This window comes from Cryptomeria japonica, chromosome 1 (assembly GCF_030272615.1).
Source record: "Cryptomeria japonica chromosome 1, Sugi_1.0, whole genome shotgun sequence".
NCBI classification, from domain to species: domain Eukaryota; kingdom Viridiplantae; phylum Streptophyta; class Pinopsida; order Cupressales; family Cupressaceae; genus Cryptomeria; species Cryptomeria japonica.
In genome coordinates, this window is record NC_081405.1 from 232,636,801 (window position 1) to 232,651,173 (window position 14,373).

The 14,373-nt window shown below is 38.3% G+C and overlaps 1 protein-coding gene across 1 annotated transcript; it reads left to right on the plus strand.

Annotated features, from left to right (window-relative positions):
• Window positions 1–1,077: 1,077 nt before the first annotated feature.
• On the plus strand, window positions 1,078–1,533 carry LOC131042247 (uncharacterized). Its single transcript, XM_057975572.2, has one exon. It carries the CDS (start codon window positions 1,078–1,080, stop codon window positions 1,531–1,533), a length of 456 nt encoding a protein of 151 aa, XP_057831555.2.
• The last annotated feature ends 12,840 nt before the right edge of the window (window positions 1,534–14,373 follow it).

The window sequence follows — 14,373 nt, forward strand, 5'->3', positions numbered from 1 at the left end:
AAATTTTTTGGAGTGATTTCAGTTATTTATTATTGGTTTAATTGAAAGGAATTAAATTAGAAAAGCTTGCATTTAAATTTAGAATTCTAATTTTTAGCAATGTTGGGAAATAGGTGTTTTGAATGTGATTTTATGGCTATAATGTCCCCGTGAATTTTTTATGCAATGGTATTTGTATTGTGGAGGCTTGTATTGCCCTTGTATATCCTATTTAAAGTCCTCATAGTGCTTGGAGTCCTTATGTTTTGATTTGCATTTGTATGGTTGTCTCTATGATACATTTTTGTTCATGTAATTGCTGGTCGAAGTCAAATAATTGGTTAAAAGGTCTTGTTGATCTCTTGTAAACCATATTCTGCATTTGTGAGGGTCTCTTATGTGTTTTGGGTCAGTTTCAGACCCTGATAGTGCTACTATTCGAACCTAGACATGTTTTATTTGCTTCTTGTTTTGTTTTCTTGAATGTTGCACCCAGTTACAAAAGCGCTAAAACAAGTGACAAAAGAGCTTGTTGACCTTTTTATGTCAAATTAGGGTCTACTTTCTTGCATAACCTGTATGTTATGTGTGCTTGCATAACCTGTGTGTTATGTGTGCTTGCATAACCTTCGTGTTATGCACTCTTCCTTGTTGAGAACCTGCAATGACGAGGCTCTAATTCCATTTTTGAGTTGACTGGGTCGGTCGGTCAACTCACTTAAGTCTATCAGTTGGAGCATTTGATGGTCGATGGTGAACTAGTTTCCCCTTTTCCTCTCACTAGCTAATGGTGGTTTTTTCTCAGCGGCAGTGGGGCATTCACCCTTATCCCACGAGGTAAAATGAAGGAGTGCAAAGCGTCGTGAGATAAGGATGGTCGATGGTGGGAGGGCTTTTGACTTATCCTGTGAAGTTTCTAGGGCAGCGATGGTATCTCGCAGGGTAAGGAAGTATTATGGCAAAACTCAAATGGCTTATCCAGCGGGGTAAGCAGAGATAACAAAGGATGTCGCGGGATAAGAAAACATGAAAAAACAAAGGCAATGGCTTATCTCGTAGGGGTGAACCAATAATGATGTCATATGTGATGTCATCCCAATGGATGCATGTCATGTATTATTGGGGAGGCCTTGGCAATATGACAGAAAGGTCATGCATGATGGGGAAAGGAATACATATACATTTTGGAAGGAGGGATTGAAAGTCATCTTATTACCCCTTAAGGATGTAGGGGAAGATAAGAATATGTTGTCTGAAAGAGAAATTGTTAAGGAGATGAAGGTGACAAGATTATGTTATGCATTAATGGTACAAAAGGAGGAAGGAGGAGGGATACCAATACCTGCTAAAGTAGAAAAGTTACTCAAAGAATATAGTGATGTTATACCTGATGAGCTACCTGATGGTCTTCCACCGAAGCGAGATATTCAACATCATCTTGATCTAATTCCAGGAGCATCTTTACCTAATCAGGTAGCATATAGGATGAGCCCTACACAACATGTAGAACTCAACAAGCAGATGATGGAGCTTTTGAAGAAAGGTGTTGTGTGAGAAAGCATGAGTCCATGTGTTGTACCAACATTATTAACACCAAAGAAAGATGGTACATGGAGGATGTGCATAGATAGCCACACAATCAATAGAATTACCATCAAATATTAGTTCCCTATACCTTGCTTGGATAACATGATGGATGTTCTTGTAGGGGCCCAATATTTCAGTAAAATTGATTTGAGAAGTCGGTATCACCAAATTCGGATCCGAGAAGGGGATGAATGGAAGACTTCTTTCAAGACTAGAGATGGATTATATGAGTGGATGGTGATGCCATTTGGGTTGTCTAATGCACCCAGTATCTTCATGCGACTGATGAATACAGTGCTTTGACCTTACATTGGTAAGTTGGTTGTAGTTTATTTTGATGACATTTTAATTTTTAGTAAGAGCAAAGAGGAGCAATTATAGCATTTGCGGATCATATTGGATGTGTTGAGGAAAGAGAAACTTTATGCAAACCTAAAAAAGTGTAGTTTTATGCAAGAGAGTTTGGTATTTTTGGAATTTATTGTTTCTACAGAAGGTATCAAGATGGATCCAGAGAAGGTTAGAGCAATTATGGAATGGCCTAGTCCTAAGAGCATAACAGAGGTAAGAAGTTTTCATGGTCTAGCCACATTTTATCGAAAGTTCATTCAAAATTTTAGCAGTATTGTTGCACCCATAACAGATTGTACCAAAGGAAAGGAATTCAGGTGGACCAATGAGGCTAAATAAAGTTTCAAGTTTCCAAAGAAGGTAACTGAAGCTCCCATATTAGCATTACCAGACTTTGAAAAAGTGCTTGAAGTTGATTGTGATGCCTCACATGTAGGTATTGGAGTTGTTCTTAGCCAAGCAGGTAAACCAATCGCCTTTTTTAGTGAAAAGTTGAATGAGGCAAGGCAGAACTATTCCACATATGATCTAGAGTTTTATGTACTTATGCAAGCCTTGCGACATTGGAGGCATTATTTAGTTCCAAAGGAGTTTGTCTTGTTCACAGATCACATCGCATTAAAATATCTGAACACACAAAAGAAGTTGAGTAGTAGACATGCGAAATGGATTTCATTCTTACAAGGCTATACATTTGTTTTGAAACACAAATCAGGAATGCAAAACCAAGTTGTAGATGCATTAAACGCGTTGTACTTCTAACAACAATAGAGAATGAGGTAGTTGGTTTTGATGCAATCAAATATTTGTATGAGTCTAAAAATGACTTCTGGGAGATTGTGGAACAGTTGAAGAACCCAATAGCTGGACATATGTCTGATATTCAAGGTGAATACTTTATGCAAGATAGCTATCTCTTCAAAGGGAAACAATTATGCATTCTAGTTGGTTCCATGAGGGATAATATCATTAGGGAATTTCATAGCAGTGGTTTGGCTAGAAATTTTGGCAAGGATAAGAAAATAGCCTTAATCAAAGATAAATACTACTGGCCAAAGACGAAATGACATGTAACCAGATATGTGGCAATGTGTAGGATCTGTCAGATTGCTAAAGGACACTCACAGAAAACAGGGTTGTACATGCCACTTCCCGTATCTCTAGAACCATGGACAAATTTGAGCATGGACTTTGTTTTGGGATTGCCAAATACACAATGAGGTAATGATTCTATTTTTGTGGTTGTTGACAGATTCAGTAAAATGGTTCATTTTATTGCTTGTAAGAAAACTAGTGATGCAACACGAGTGGCCGGATTATTTTTTTCAGAAGTTGTTAGGTTGCATAGTGTGCCAAAAATAATTGTCTCTGATAGAGATACAAAGTTCTTAAGTCATTTTTGGCAAACTTTATGGAAGAAGATGGGGACTAAGTTGCAGTTTAGCAGTGCCTATCACCCTCAAACCGATTGGCAAATAGAGGTAGTCAATCATAGTTTGGGAAACCTGTTAAGGTGCATTGTTGGAGAGAAGCCCAAGTAGTGGGATTTGGCATGGCCCCAAGTAGAGTTTGCTTACAATAGCTCAGTGAATAGATCTATAGGTAAATCCCCATTTTAAATTGTTTATGGTAGGAAACCTAAGGGTGTTCAAGATTTGATGTAGTTTCCCCTTGGCGAAAGAATTAGTGATGATGTAGTAGCATTTGCAGAACACCTTCACCAATTGCAGGAAGAGGTGACACAAAAGTTGCAGGAAAGTAATGTGAAGTACAAATCTATAGTCGATGTTGGTCGACGACATCAAGTCTTTAAGGAAAGTGATTTAGTGAAGGAGGTGCGGACCCAGGTGCCAAGTCAGCTATCAATGGTCATTGGATCTTCATAAAGATTGATCCAACAATGATGTTTTAATCTTGTGTTGGCATTTGAATGCACTTACATGCCAAGATCTTGTGCATCCATCTGTGCACAAGATCTCTTGATCAACAACGATGGTTCAAATTTAGAGTGGTCGTTGGAATTTAGTTTCTCTATGTGGGGTGGTTGTCGACCCATTGGTTGAGGACATTTTTTACTCAGTTGATGCCCGATATTGGTCAGATTTTCTTCCAACCACCGATTTTCAGTCACCATTACTCCAGAGGTGACTTCTATGGGTCGATTTCAAGTGCCACCATGCCCTCTTTAATGCAGAACAGATACTTTTGTCCCTATAAGTGTGCTCCTTCATGCTTGTCGGCAGGGTTTTCTTCACCAAGGCATGGTTTTCACTTTTCCAAAGGTAGAGGACACTTCTAGAGCTCGATGCAACATGCCATCAGATCAAACTTTGATCTGATATTTTTCTCCCCTCTTGGATTTTTGTAACCTAACCTAGGCAGGGTTAGGGTTTTCTCAATTGTAACCCATCTAAGTTATGCCTGAACTATAAAGGCAATTTTATAACATTTTCTCAAGATCTTCTCCTTTGTTCTTTGGCAGTAATCCATGATTTTTGCAACTGTAAAATCACCTTGCCTCTCATTAATAAAATTTGCTTGCCTTACCTAGTTTCATTTTATGAAAATAGAGTATTTTCTTTATCTAGTTGTGTGAATGCATCTTTTCTTTCTTTCTTAGCATCTGTAATAGTGTTGATCCCTCTTGGAGTGGAATCTAAGAACATTGTTTGTTCCTCTGCCACAATGTTAAGAATTCCAACCTTAACTCAGTCTCAAAAAGTTAGACTTAGATAGGATCTAGTGTATATTTGGGCAGTTTTATCAATGTCTTGTGCAGTTACAAGTGGGGTAGATCAACTTTTAGTCTAGGTGTGATCCTTATTTCCCTTCTTTCATGCAACCCTTCTCCCTCTTCTTTTTCCCTATCAAATCATAGGTTAGTTTTATCAGTGTTGGGTTGGTCCAATACCTGCATCAAATTGGAAAGGAAGTCAACCTTCTCCGGAGATTCAGCCTCACTATAGTGCAAGGTCCCACACTTGAGAGGTTGTTTCCATGTTTTACAAGGTTGGTGATCAAGCCTAATCACCAAGGGTGAAAAATTTTGTGAGAACAGTTTTTGGCACACCTGGTGGGACACAATTTCAACATACCTACTAAGGATTCAGTGTTGCTCTTAGAAACCCATCCTTTGGAGGCAATCGATCAAGCACTTGGCAACTCTAAGGAACAATTTGGACTTTTGGTGAGGACTAGCTGCCATTTACATGCCAAGAATTCAAACTAGAGCATCTTCTAGAGGTAATTTCCAATACTCTGATCTTTCATATTCAAATTCTAGAAGAACTAGAGGTAGGCTTTCATTGTCACCGACAAGGGGAACTCAAGGAGAATCACCTACACCCTTAAGGTCTTAGGCCCTACCAAGAGCACATATTGTTGTCACCTTCAATGGTGGTAGTCCTTTAGTCATTTCTCAAAAGTGATATTCCAGTAGCAGCCTTGAAGGCTATACCATTTTTTCACTAGAGAAACATCTACCTTCCCTGAAGAACATATCCAGGACATGGCAAGTATCTGCACTATGTTTGATGTCACTGAGGATAATGTTGTAGTGAGTCTTCTTGCCTCCTCTTTCAAGGGAAAAGACCTCCAATGGTATAGAGGGCTAGCTCCTAGCTCCATTCATAATTGGGATGAGTTAGGAGAAAATCTATGGAAGCATTTTGAAGACAAAAGTGACCATCTATCACTTATGGAGCAACTAAATACAATAAAGAGAGCACCCCATGAGTTCATGGGTGACTTCAATTATAGATTTAAAAAGACATGGGATAGAATCCCATCATTAGTGAAGCCTTCATCAAACCATGCTTTTCTATATTATCTTAAGGTTTTGAATAGTGACATAGCTGCAATGATTCAATCCATGGGGGTAAATAATCTCCCATTAGCTTATGAAACTATCATAACAACATAAAATTGCTTAATATAGGTAGAAAAGTTGTCTCCTAGGCCCCCAATACCCTTATTTGCAAAGGCTCTTACTCAACAACCTATTTTAGCACCAATACCAATGTCTTCTTCAAGCCATTTACTTACACCTACACCTTCTCCACATTCCAAGATTCAAGAGCTCAAGGTTTTAATGCAAAATATTAGCCAATAGATGCAATGTGTGTAGGGGGAAAAAGTGAGACTAAGAAAACAAGCCCTAATCCTACTCTCATGTACACACTGTGGAATACAAAAGATCCTAGGGAGGAAACACACTTTGGCTACTTCTTATGAGAAAGATAGAGCCAAGGATTACCTCTTAGGGTTTCTATTCCTTTTCTATAAATGGGTAGAAGTGATGCAAAGTGCAGATTTGAATTATCAACCTAGAATGCAAGTATACACAAGCAACCCTAATATGAAAATGCAAAACTAAAACTAACTGATATGCAGCTCAAAAGTATAGATTAGGAGATGAATTCAAAAGTGCACCTGTGCCAGAAATTTGAGTCAAAATGTCCAGGACAGGGGTGCCATGCCCCTATCTTGATTCTACAAACTAGAAGTTGCAATTGATAGGCTAGGATCTGAAGGTCCTAAACAACTGCCCTACCAAAATCTGCCTAAAACTGAGAGGACCAGGGTGCCACACCCCTGTCCCAGTGACTTCTGCTCAAATCTGAACCTTGGGACTATATCTGTGTGCTCTATTGGTCTTGAAATTTGTAGCGAGGATCAAATTCAGTACCTGCACCTGTAGATGAAAATAGGGTTTTGGGTGGCTATATGGGGTTTTGCCTTATTCAAATCCCTATTTTGGTGATTTCCACCTCAACAAATAGCTGATTTGTATAGTAAATTAGTGTGTGCAAGACCCTAAAATGATGAATGCAAACAATCTAGAGTAACCCTATACTTTCAAGAGTAAACCCTAAATGCTTGTAATTGATAGAGTAAATGCTCTAAATCAATGATGTTAAGTGATTTAAAGAATTAATGTAAACCAAATTGATGTAATTAATCTCATACAAAGATATGGAAACAACATGAAATCACATGAAATCATACCCAACCCCAAGGGAGGGGTACAAGTCAATCTTCAGTCGGTGATCTCCTATTGCTTTCCTACATCTTCAAAAGCCCCCAATTGATGAAAGAATACTTGATGAATTCTTGATAGATGTTGTTGAATGTTGTTGAAAACTCCAAAAGACCTACTCTTTCACTACATAGAAGGCTCCTTGTAATCGCTAGCTCTTTTTTTATTAAAAACTTCCAGGCCTTCAAATGAAGAAAGAGAGCTCTTATGTATGAAACCCTAAATCTTAATTTCATCTTTAGGCTGACCTAGGATTTGTATTTTCTTCCAATTTATTGGGGTTAAGCATTATAGTATCATAGAATTATGCTCCCAAAAATTTTGGAAAAATGGTGGGGAGCATGTTGCACTTGCACATGGTCTGACCAACTTTTCACTAAATTTTTCAGGGCCATTAGATATGATGATATTAGAGTGAATCTCAAAGTTAAAGCTAATTTTGAGATGTTTTGAAATATGAAATAGGGTCTTAAAGGTTGAAATAAGACATAATTAGGGTTTATGATTTAATGATTTATTGGAGGAATAAAATAAAAGGGGAACACTTAAAGTAAAAGGGCCCAACTTTATAATGTATTAAGTGATGAAATATGAATTTATATTTAATTAAATTAATTAATTAAATGCTTAAAGGGAATTAGAAATACAAGATGCAAAACACACTAAGGCGGGTGTTGAACCAAGTGTGTAATTGTACCACCCTAGCAAGGGTTTACGATTTATGACGTTACATTTAACCCCCACTTTAACGGTCATATGACACTACATGCATATGAAAGCTAAAGTACAGAAAAGTAAATATTATTTGAAAAAGAATATATCCATAAGTTGTTGGACGAAGCCCCTAGCGGTATCTGTAGTACATAGTTAGGAACCGCACCCTACAAAACCACATGTTAGATCACAAAAAAATCACCTAGTTCTTACTAAGGAAGATAATTAAATTCATAGGTAGCTATATACCCCCCTATTTCGGCTTGCTTACTAGTGAACTGAAATAGGGTATCATGTTTACCACAACGAATTGTGATAAAGACCTTGAAGAGAAATATTCACAATAAGGCTTGATTATACATAGAAGTTCTTTATGAAATAAATGTAGAGTAAGAGAGCGAATTCATGATCCCAACGCTGCCGATAGCACAAAAATCGGAGCTCCCTAGCTCAAGTTATGATAGATTAAGTGAAAAGAGAAAAATTAGGGTTATTTAAATTAAAATTATAAAAAGTTAAAAAGCGCATACCTCATAAATATGAAATTGACACCTTCATTTGTCACTTTTTGCACTATTCATTATAGAGGAGCCCACGTGACAACTACCATGCCTCGACGTTGACCTGAGAAACCCACACGGATGGAGATCCTGTTCTAGGGTCCTGGCCAATGGAGCGCTCGATGAGGTGATTTGACCATCCATTGACTTTGTGTTGACCTTTCTGTTGATTTTGACTTTTAGAATGATGATGTCAGTGTCTTGATTGTGCACATGCCCCCTGTTCAGGCACCATGGTCCCATAGGGCACCTTGGTCCTCCCTGGGCTCCTTGGTCCCATATGGGCACCCTGGTCCCTGAGGGGCACCCTATTCCTTGCTTGGGGTGATCGAGGGTTGCATGGGATCAAGAATCTAATGTTAAGAATAGATTTTGGATTAGATGATGGTGATTAATGAACAATTACTCATGATTGGATTGTTTTATTTTGCAGATTCTCCCCTACATGTGAGAGCACACTGGTGGCCATACATTTTGGAGCCTTCAGAGTCAAATTCTGAGGCTCATGCCAGAGGATAGAGAGATGATACACGTAGGACTATGGTATGTGATGGTCATGCACGCCATCAATTTTCATCCCTCAATATTGATGGCACTAATGGAGAGATGGGATGCAGATACTTCCACCTTTCTCCTACTCGTGGGAGAGATGACGATCACTCTAGAGGACGTGCATCACATACTCCCTCTTCCTATCAAAGGGGAGATGGTGAGGTATCAAGCTGATTGCACTACTACAGACTACATGAGGGAGAAGATATATTGTGTTGGGAGAGAGATACCTGGTGAGACGAAAGGTCATATTATGATCAGTTGGCTTCTACAATGCACTGGTGAGGTACCATTAGTGAGAGGAATAATGATAGCTACCATAGCATTAGTTGTCTACCCTAATGGGCATGAAATACACATGCATGGAGGTCCCACTTATGTAGTGAGAGCTATGGAGAGACATAGGAGGGTATTCTCCTAGGGATGGAGCATGCTAGCCCACCTCTATCATGACCTAGGAGATTATGTTTTTGGACAGGGATGTAGCCTGATGACCTACACATTGCTACAGATTTGGATGCTTGAGCACATCATGTGCACTAGACCAGCTGGAGTTCCCATTGATTTGGTTCCAAAGTAGCTTAGGGTATTCGTGTATCCTCTTACCCGAGAGTGGTGGTTCAGAGACTTGCTTCATTGGAGGGTGAATTTTGATAGATTGATGACAAATGTGATCAAATGGAGGCCCTACCTTAGGATGTACATGTGGGTAAGTATACATAGGTAGCTATTTGTCATGCAGAGAAACCATCTTTTGGAGGGACAATATAGCCACATTGTAGTCCCATTCTACTTTGACCAAGTTTGACGATAGTTTGGGTTTGAGCAATGTGTCCCTGCAGGCATGCCTATTTACATCCGACACTCATGTGTGACCCTTGGGCCAGGAGCTATTCTGAGGCCTACCAATGACAAGATTGAGATGACATATTCAAAAGGGTTTGATCGGGATGTCACAAATGACTATACTGATGATGTGAGCGCACACCAGTGGTACGTCACATGGTGGGGTAGGGTATACCTTGGAGCTATCTTTCCTGCACACTTCCCTAGAGGGAACCTTGGACCATGGATACATGTAGGTGGTGAGGATGACTCTGATTCTTTCGAGGACCTTAGTGAGGCAGACATAGATGATCAATAGGATGATGCAGGAGAGCGGGATGATAGTGGTGATGGAGATGATCCTAATGCAGGAGAGGAAGATTGGGTTGGTGATGATGAGGAGGATGAGGAGGATGAGGATGATGAGTTAGATGCAGTTCCACATCACTCCAGAGATGACACCATATCCCTAGATCCACTTATTCCGCCATCCCAAGGGGAGAAGGACCCTATAAGGGGTCCTGATTCCAGCTCCCACCATCCCACACCTACTATATAAAGACATTATAAGCGTAGAGAGCCTAGTTGTTCCCAGTCACAAGCGGTCTCTTTTCATGACCCCTATTGGCGGGATGGAGATCCAAGTAAGGTGTTTTATGATTGTTTTAATTTATGCATTTAATTATTTAGATTTGATGATATAGAAAGTTACTGATGAAAAACCTCTTCTCATCTCTGTAGTTGGTGTTCAAGAGTGGCACTCCCTCATCCAGAATGCAATGATAGACATCATCACCACCACACACATTCCTAGCTCCTCACAGATAGTGCATATAACTCAAAGTAGTTTTGAGCGACACGAGGACCTGTTCACCCCCTTCCGAGTGGAGATAGAGATTAGACGAGAGAGGGAGAATACTTTTCTAGAGAGATTGTTGCGGATAAAGCATGATCTAGCAAGGACACAGGCAAAGGCGGCCACATATCATGAGATTGTGATGGATAGGGAGCATAGGAGCTCCTCACGGAGTCACTCATATTCCTCATAACGATACACACCCATGGGTCCACCCCTACATCCAGACCAGGAGGGGACAACCAGTCACCATCCTCCAGTTGCTAGAGATGACTATGTTGTATTATGGGTCACTCTTTAGTGCATAGTGATGTATATGTTTTTACACTCATTGATATGTATTTATAGATGCTTATACTTTTATCTCAAACATGTTATCTTAGATCTTGAAACAATGTATGCATTGCTTTGATTAAAAGTGCCACATTTGGTAATGAACATGTATGTCTAACTTAATTTCCATGTGATTGATTTATCAATGCTCCATGATTAAATTGATACATGTGTGATTTTACTACCTTGGTGATGTAGAAGAAAATGTGTTAAGTTTAAGAACTATATAACTAATGTGATTTAATTAACTTTAATTAAACACAACATGATATAATCCTACTTAATGCATAAGGAATTGTATAACATGCTAGCACCTATAAAATGTAAATCTATTACAATTTACATAAATGAATCCAAGACAAACCATAAAGTGAAGAAACATGTTTGTCAAGAATGAAGCAATGTAGACTAAACAATTAAATATCATTTAATTATAGATACTTCAAAAAAGATATGCTAACATATTATCTAATTTTAAGAAAGAAAAGGCATAGGGAGAGAGAATAAGCTATAGAGAGAGAGAGAGAGAGAGAGAGAGAGATTAGGCATAGAATCTACGAAGGTGCATAGAATTTATAGGTTCTTTGAGAGGTGTACCTTCCACATTGGCTATCTTGTAAGCACCTGATCCATAGATCGCGACAACGATGTATGGTCCCAGCCAATTAGGACTGAATTTTCTTTTTTCCTTAAATAAGGAATTCACATTGCGCTGATTCTCATAAAGTACTAAATCACCTATGGAGAAGGAACATTGAATGAATTTATCATTGTAACTTTTTTGTAGAGTTTAATGATATGCTTGAATATGCTCAAGAGTGTTTGTGCATTGTTCATCAAGCATCTCAAGTTGTTGGAGCCTTTTTTTCTCTATAGGAATCATCATCCATTATACCCTTAAGAGAAACTCTTAAAGATGGAATTTATAACTCCTATGGAATAATATCATCAACACCATAAAAAAATGATAAAGAGTAGAACTCGTAGCAACACGTATGCTCATTCGGTAAGCCCAAGGAGCGTAGATTAACTGAGTGTGCCAATCCTTACCATGCTTATTCACTGTTTTACGAAGAATTTGTTCGATTATTTTATTTGAAGATTCAGCTTGACCATTTGATTGAGGATAGTAGGGTGTAGAAAATCGATGTTGAATACGATATTTCTTGAGAAACTTCTTCACATCTTTGTTTTTGAGTGATGTTCCATTATCCAAAACCAAAGGGGAAGGTATTACAAATCGGGAAATAATATTATCTAAGATAAATTGACAGATTACTTTGGCAGTAGTAGATCAAAGAGGAACTACTTCTACCCACTTCGTAAAGTAATCAGTAGTGATTATGATGAAATTATGTCCTTGAGATGAGGGAGGAGATATTTTACCAATGAGATCCAAACCCCATGTAGAAAAGGGACATGGCGCTACTTGAGATTCAAAGTTCTTGGGTGGGAGCATGGATCAAATTACTATGATGATGACACTGATGACATTTCTTAACAAATGCAAAGGAGTCCTTTTTCATGGTTTTCCAATAATATCCCATTCAGAGCAACCTTTGAACTAAGGATCTGCCCCCAAAATTCCCCCGACAAGCACCTGAATGTGCTTCCTCAAGAGCAATAGGGATTTCAACTTTGTTAAGACATCGAAGGAGGAGACCATTATAACCCCTTCTATAGAGAACATTAGAAAGGATAATGTATCTAGTGGCCAACTTGCAAATCTTAGCCCTAATATTCTTGTTTGTATAGTTGGGAAAGGTACCATCACTCAAATATCTCATGATATGCAAGTACCATTCATCATAATATATAACGCAAAAATATGCCACATCACTAGGATTTTCTATAATAGTCGGGGTAGTGAGGTTGTGAATAATAAATTTGAGATCTACCAAGGGGTCCTCTAAAGATACAAGGGAGGCCACACATGCCATTGCATTAGCATGTCAATTATATTTTCGAGGAACAGGCTCCATGAGATAAGAATCAAACTTTTGCAACAAAGATATAGCTAAATCTCTATATTGTGATAATTTATCTTGTTTAGCTTGGTCAATTCTTGTCACTTGTCTTATGATTAATTAAGAATCCCCATAGATATGATGTTTCATATTTAATGATAAGGCTTCTTTAATTCCATCTATAAGAGCCTCATATTCAACAATGTTATTGGTACATAAGAAATTGAGATGATATGATAAAGGGATAGGTTTGTTTTTAGGAGAGATTAAGAAAACACCTTCCCTCGATCTTGTATGACACCTAGAGACATCAAAATATAATTCCCAAGTTTTATCAACCTCAGCAGAGTGAATGAATTCATTGACAAAAGATTCTTGGTTAGGTATGGAGAAAGGTGAAGGAGCCTCAACTAAGTGGTGGGTGAATGCTTGACCTTTTATTTCCTTCTACGAAAAAAACTTAAGGTCAAACTTGGTCAACATCATAACCCACTTGGCTAGCATCCTGAAAGGTTAGTTTTGGAGAAAAGATGCTTCAGAGGGTCGAATTTAATGATAACATGAAATTCAACATTCAAAAGGTAATGCCTTAATTTTTGGGTTGCGAAGACTAAAGAAAGACATTGTCTTTCTATTGCAAAAAATTGGACTTCGTAATTGAGTAAAGTGCGACTTATGTAATAAATCGGACATTCTCTACCATCCTTATCACATTGTGTGAATAATGTTACAAGAGAATGAAGGGAAGTAGCTGTGTATAGAAGAAAAGGTTTGGAAGGGTCAGCGGGTTGAAGAATGGGAGGATTGGCCAAATATTTTTTTAAGTCTTCAAATTCTTGACGACAATCCTCATTCCATTGAAAGGTGATATTATTTCTAAGTAATTGGGTGAAAGGAAGAGTACGATCCGCAAGTTGGGAAACAAACCTATGAATAGCTTGAACCTTTCCTTGTAAACGTTTTAGCTGGGAAGCAATTTTAGGAGGTGGCATGTTAACAATAGCATCTATCTTATTCGTATCCACCTCAATTACATGATGCGAGACTATGAATCCTATTAGTTTTCCACTATCCACACCAAATATTCAAGCGCATGCTATACTTACAAATGCTTCCAAATATTTGATGAAGGATCTTAACATGATCTATGCGAAGAATGGATTTAGCTAAGATGTCATTAACATAATATTCAAAGATTTTATGCATGTAATCATGGAAGGCGAGGGTCATAGCACGTTCATAAGTAGCATTTGTATTTTTCAATCCAAAAGGCATCATAACCCAATAAAACGTGCCCCAAGGGGAGGTGAAAGTAGTTTTGAATTGATCTTGAGGATTAATGAAGATTTGATTATATCCTAAGAAACCATCCATGAAGGATAACAAAGCATGGCCTACTATAGGGTCCACTATCATATCGATATTTGGGAGAGGGAAGTCATCCTTCAAAGAAGCTTTATTAAGATCTCAAAAATACATACACATCCTAATCATGTTATCATATTTAGCCATAATCGCAATGTTTGAAATCCGTGGGGAATAATCGATAGGACAGATAAATCCAACATCCAATAAATTTTCAATCTCAACCTTAACAAGAAATGCTATTTT

Coding starts and splice junctions, on each gene's coding strand:
- LOC131042247 (XM_057975572.2), top strand. CDS start 1,078: ATGGATGCATGTCATGTATTATTGGGGAGGCCTTGGCAATATGACAGA.